We start from the raw sequence: 6,000 nt of genomic DNA, 5'->3' as shown, positions 1-6,000 counted from the left end.
TTCTGACACTACCACCAATTCTGTTATTAGCTTCCACAGTATCATGATCGGACCCACTTGCATAAGCACTGGTCCTTAATTAGCATTCCTCCCTTTCAGAAGAGCAGACAGCTATGTCCGAGCAGAAAAACAGAGCTCCCTGCTGATGCTTCCCGTCAGAACGGGCCCCCTCCTGCCACCACCATCAATAAAACCCACTGCTTGGAAAGTTCACTTGGGCAATTAGAAGCCCAACCAAACCCTTTTCATTTGGAAACTGCTCTTTTTGCAAAAAAAAGTATTGTTATACATTTGAAAGGTTTTTTAAAAAAATTCTCAAGTGTTTTTTTCTCTTACGGAGATCAAACACCTTTCTGCTCTTTTCTTCTATAAAATAAGACAGGGAACAGGGAAACTTGATATTTTAAAGATTTCTATCCACATTCTTAAAGAATCTCTTTTGAGCAAAAGATCAATCGCTTTCAATCAGAACTCAGGAAGAGCATTCATTGAAATACCTTCCTACTGTCCCTCGCTTCCAACGACAAAAGCATCGCATTCAGCTCCCGAGGGTGTGTGACCTCAGACAACTCTGCCCCGACTCATTCGCAGCACTTCAGCCAGCGCCGGGACGCGAAGCACAGTGGCCGTCTGTTGGAGGGCAGACACGCACGGCTCAAGTCCACCTCACCTTCTGCCGAAGCGGGTGCTCGGAGCTGTGTAGGTGCCTCGCTGAGCAGCGGAGGGGGCTCCTCTCGACACAGCAGCAGTTTAGCTCTCCCGAAGGGACATATTTTGGTCCGGTCCCCCTTCTCCCCAAGCACACTGACTAAAGGAACGGCCTGTGTTGTGTTTAGGCTGATCAAGTTCAGCGCTGTTGCCTCCAGTGAACAGGTTTGCCAGAGTTACCTCCAGGACAATATTACCTTTTGCCCAGGAATTTTATTTGGATTTCCCTGTTTCTCCCCGATCTCGACAGCCAGCAAGGCAGCCCAGTCAGCTGTTAGACATGGATCTGTGCCATACAGCCATGTGAGCAGACATACGTCCCCAGGAGAGGTCCCAGGGGCTGGTTGCAGATGGTCCCGTGCAGGCAGTGAAGTTGTTTTTGTCAGCCTCTGGCATCTAGGTGCTCTTGCACTTGGCTTTACAGCCTGTGCAGTGGTCCCCGGGGCTTGCCCCAGCCTGAGAGCTCTCCTTCAACCACAGCAGGCGGACAGGTCAATAAGGGGGTCCCACAGTGCAAAATGCTGCTACTCAGCCCTGCCTCCTGACCCAAGGGAGACACCAGCTCCCTGAGGGGTCACACGCAACTGCTGCCTCCAGGAACAGCACACCCTTGCCACATCAAGACACCTCTGCATTGGGAAACACCATAACCACAAACATGGAGGCATGTTTCCAGTCCCTTCATGCCGATAAGCGAGCAGGGGGACCGAGAACACAAAGATGACACTTGGCCTCCCCTCCTGGTCCTCAGCATCTCAGTGCCGCTGACTCAGACTGCTCTGCATTTCAGGTGACCCCAAAGGGTGGAAGATGCTGGATAAGGCCACCCTGCTCCTGTTCCTGCATTTAGTCGCATGCTCCATCTCCTCTCCTCTCTACCCAGCTCTCAGGTAAGCTGCTGAGCGTTTATCCATGCTGCGCCTCATCTCTGACCTTGTGCAAAATAAGCACTTGCCAAATTAAGGTTGCCAGCACTTCTGAAAGCCAGATGAACTGTATGTGCATTGGTAAACCTATTTCTTTACCCTGGCTTAATTTTTTGGGAACACTGCTAGCCTAGGGGCAGTGTCCAAAGAAGGCAGGCACCTGACATGGAATGTTTCAGCCCAAGCAGTTAGTTTTGGAATTAAATGCTGGGTCCTTTAAAGGGAAATCTGGCAATCTCCAGAGCAGCCAGCACCTCCAGCTCCATCACTGATTAAAATTTGTGCCTGCAGGCCACCTACATTGAAATCAAAACTGCAGAAATTCTAGCACATGAACTCAACAGCTGCCTATTAATATTTCAAGTATTTCCTTGACGACTGTTAGAAGTTACAATATTACTTCCTACCACTACGAATCAATGGAAGCACAAAATCGAGCATTGGGTTCTATAATGTGGATTTGCAGTGTCCCATAGAAAATGCTTTTAGCCTTGTGCCAAAGCCATGGCATAACGATACCAGAATCACAGGAATTTTGCTTGAGGATGTTGGGAGCTCAGCAAGGGGAAAAGTGTGTTTGGGCAGCTCTATCAACCATCTTTTCAATGCTGAAATGGCTTCAGGGCAGTTTCTAGCAGGGGAGAGTGATGGACAAAACTTGTGTTACTGATGAGATGAGGATGGCAAAAGGAGAAAGAAAAAGCAGAAGAACAGGGAGTAGTGGCCAAGATGACAGATCCCTGACTGGCAATTGAGCACGTCTTGCAGTATGCCTTGGGTTTGTCTTGCAGGTACAGTCCAGGGCCAGTTGCTGCCAGGGCCATGAACTTCCAGCTCCAGCACAGCAGCCCACTGCAGAGCCATAACCCCTCGGCGGAGGAACAGGATGAGGAGAGTTCATTAACAGACGCCACCGAGAAAAGGTTTGTACCCCACCTCTTAGCCCCGCTGCAGCAAGAGTACACTGGTTACGATCTTCCCCCAGCCCAGGAACAGACCAGCAGGTCGCTTAGTCCCATCCAGGCTCCAGGGGAATAACCCTGCAACCAGAGCAGAAGGCTGGGACCATGCCAGCTCTCACCATCACCCACATCCAGAGCCACATCCTGCTGTCCCCCAGCAGCAGGGACATACTGACAAGGGCAGGGTCACAGGCCCAGCACTCCTGCAGGGAACATAATTTTCCACCGAGCTCTGGGAATCCACCTGTACGGTTGTTAAAGCCTCTCCTTTCCACCCCTGCCAGGAGATGGAGGAGGGTTATTTCTGTCTGAAGCAGGGAGGACTCATCCTTGCAACAGTGGGACCAGCCAAGTGGCTTGTGCTTCCTTTCCTCGTGAACTTTTGGGAGCCTGGGTCTAACCACAGGCTAGAGACCTGCTGGAGGCTCCTGTCACCCTGTTCCAGACACAGCCCTCCCAGGAGGTGACAGCGCACAGGAATGTCCCAGTTCCAGCTCTGCTCTCTCCCAGCCTGTGGTTCTCCTCCTCCTTTCCACTGGTTCTCTGACCTCACCCTTGGTTTTCAGGCACTTCTCCTTACTTGTTTCAGTGTGGATATTGATTAACAGACATTTTATTTTGCCTGCTGCCTCCCTGTCAGGACTGAGCTCCCTCAAATCCTTTTACCCTCCAACATGAGCACAGGCCAATACCAAAAGGCATTTGCTCTGGTGTATTTTGACATCTAAACCACCCATTTCTCACCTAGAAGGTTCATTGCTAGCTCAGAGAGCACACCTTGTGCTTGTCTTTCACCCCTAGGATGCAGCGCCATGCTGATGCCATATTCACTGACAACTACCGGAAATTCCTGGGGCAGATTTCGGCCCGCAAATTCTTACAGACCATCATTGGCAAGCGGCTTGGGTATGTCACAGTGTTTTGCTGTCCTAGGGCTAATGTTTTGCTTATTACGCAGGCAGTTTCTTTCATGCACGTAGCAGAAATTGCTTCTGTTGCAGCGGAAGGCAGCTATCTCTCCGGCTGTTCCACATCCCGTAGGGCATCCTGCATCCCTATGTCTCGGATCCCCCTAATCACAACTATCATTAAACAGCCTAATTATTCCTTTCCTCCAAGGCTATAAATGTCAGATCAGCTGAGAGCTCTATCATAATATCAACAAGCAATAATATTTGCAAATAATAGTTGCAATGATCATATGAACACAGAAAACAGCGTCTCCACTACCACTCAGGTAGCTGTGGCTAGATACATCGGTGACTACCACTAAATAAGACCAACTAGTCGGATATGAGCCAGCTCCAATCCCTCTCCTAACACAGGAGCAAATACAGCTGACCAATTTCTTACTGAAATTCAACAGAATGGCCCTAGGCTCAGACCCAGCAGGTTCCCTTGCCAGGCTGCTCAGCCTGAGCCAAACTTTGAGCAAGGGACTAAAAAGCATCTCTGAAACAAAGATGTTTCTCATCTTTGCATAACAGAAGCAGCGAGAGCAGCCCAGGAGAAGGGGTGCATGAATTTCTGACAAGGCGCCAGTCTGACAGCATCCTGATGGACAGCCGCTACCACCAACAGATGGTACTAAGGGACTTCCTGGGAGCCATCCTGCAGAATCAAAGGTAGGTGGGAATCAGCTCATTATCTGCTCACCACAGGAATAAGACAAGGTCCTTATTGCTGTCTGGCTTCCAGATGTGAAGCTACTGGATTAAGTATCATCTTTCAGGTACACTCAGAGAAAGAATAAAGCTCTTACCTGACCCTATAATCCAGCTCTTCCCTTACGTGGGCAAGTAGGGTGCTGGTAAGAAACAGCCTGTCCTGAGCCAGCCCGCACCACACACACTGGCACATCACTGCGCTGTCTTCTCACCCTCATAACTGAGTAAAATAGCAGCAGGAAAAAAGAATTTCTCTCTCAATCCCAATTATGCCATTGCTGCTCTGTTCTCTCTCAGGCCTCAGGACATCAACAGCAGTCGGTTAGAAGGCTTTCCCAGCACCCTGGCTAAGCTCATGTAAATACTTCTCCATTTTTCATCTCCCCACACTCTGGTGAGTACCATTCCCTGCTCAATTCTATATGTAACACTGCTGCTGCACTGCTCAAGCAGTTTGAAGGCTCTCCTTCAGCAAAGACTCCCACTGCTGCCCATGAAAAAGGGCACTTGCTGCAATTTAAGGGGAAAAAACTCCCATCAATTTTGTCAAGTATCTAAAGCTGTGTTAGTCTGAACAGATAGACCACGAGTGTTGTGAAGCCACATGTGGATGTCTGGGAACAGGCTTGCAGCAACCAAAAGCAGCTTTGTAAAGCTATCTCAGCCTATGTGCCCAAGCGTCTAAGCTAGGCTAAAGGCAGGCAAAAGTCTTCCCCTAGGAGCAGAACATGCGTCTAGATCCCTGGGACATTTCAGGTCTTCCCTGTACTCAATAGGAAAGGAAGTCTTACTGTTTTCTGTACCTCTCACTCCTGGAAGTAGTCACCTGGAACTTGAATCTAAATCTTGCTAGTCCTGGGGGACCGAGTGCCAGCAGACAGTCCATCCTCAGGAATACCCTCACTTGTACAAACATCAGTTGTCCTGTTTGAAGCAACCTCATCTTACTCCTCTGTCCCATAGAAATGAAGACTGTCTAACCCTAGCCAGGGGTGTGGATACTAGACCTGTGTGCATACTAAACCAAAAAGGGGCTGGGGAGGGGAGAAAAAGCTCAGAACTTTACCTAAATCACACCTATGGACTCAGCTGGGAGAGCATGGTCTTTCAGCATCTCTTGCCATGCTTGACTTGGTTACCTTTCCAGAAATAAGGTCAGCCAGGAAAAGCCACCAAAGAACAAAAAAACACTTGTGTGTGCTCACAAAGTTTTCTCAGAATTCTCTTTTCCTCCTGCTTCTGTCTAGAACAATTCAGAGCTCATGGATTTCACTGTACAGTAAGCCCTTCACAGCAATGAAGACACTCCTGGATGTGACCAGCTGGAAACTGATGCATACACTCCTCAGATCTGTTTAAAGGAATGCCGTTCTGATGCACTACTTAAATTGTAAAAATTGAAGTAAATTAACTCCCCTCTCTAAATACTGGTAGGTGTACTGAATCAGGAAAAAAATACCTCAGTGGTTTAACCGCAGGCTACTTTACATACAAAGACTAAAACGACCAGTACACTTGTAATCCTGGGGACATATTGTCTGCTAATTAAGGCTTTCAAATCATGAAGCATAGCAAAATTTCTGCCAAGTCATCATTCTGTTTGAGGGCCTGATTAATAACCATGAGGCCACCAAAAGGCACCTTTAGGCAACTTAGTAAATTGATTACAGCCTCCTCTAAATAGATGCTGATGGCACAAGCACACAGGGAGCTTGGATCAGGGTGAGGTAAAACATG

The 6,000-nt window shown here is 48.5% G+C and overlaps 1 protein-coding gene across 1 annotated transcript; it reads left to right on the top strand.

Moving 5' to 3' along the window:
• Window positions 1-1,124: 1,124 nt before the first annotated feature.
• GHRH (growth hormone releasing hormone) lies at window positions 1,125-4,909 on the top strand. Its single transcript, XM_054845061.1, has 5 exons — window positions 1,125-1,598; window positions 2,426-2,557; window positions 3,398-3,502; window positions 4,084-4,221; window positions 4,561-4,909. Exons 1-5 carry the CDS (start codon window positions 1,519-1,521, stop codon window positions 4,622-4,624), a joined length of 519 nt encoding a protein of 172 aa, XP_054701036.1. The 5' UTR covers window positions 1,125-1,518; the 3' UTR covers window positions 4,625-4,909.
• The last annotated feature ends 1,091 nt before the right edge of the window (window positions 4,910-6,000 follow it).

This window comes from Grus americana, chromosome 17 (assembly GCF_028858705.1).
Source record: "Grus americana isolate bGruAme1 chromosome 17, bGruAme1.mat, whole genome shotgun sequence".
NCBI classification, from domain to species: domain Eukaryota; kingdom Metazoa; phylum Chordata; class Aves; order Gruiformes; family Gruidae; genus Grus; species Grus americana.
Note: the sequence above shows the minus strand (reverse complement) of the source record. Positions and strands in the feature narration are given on the sequence as shown.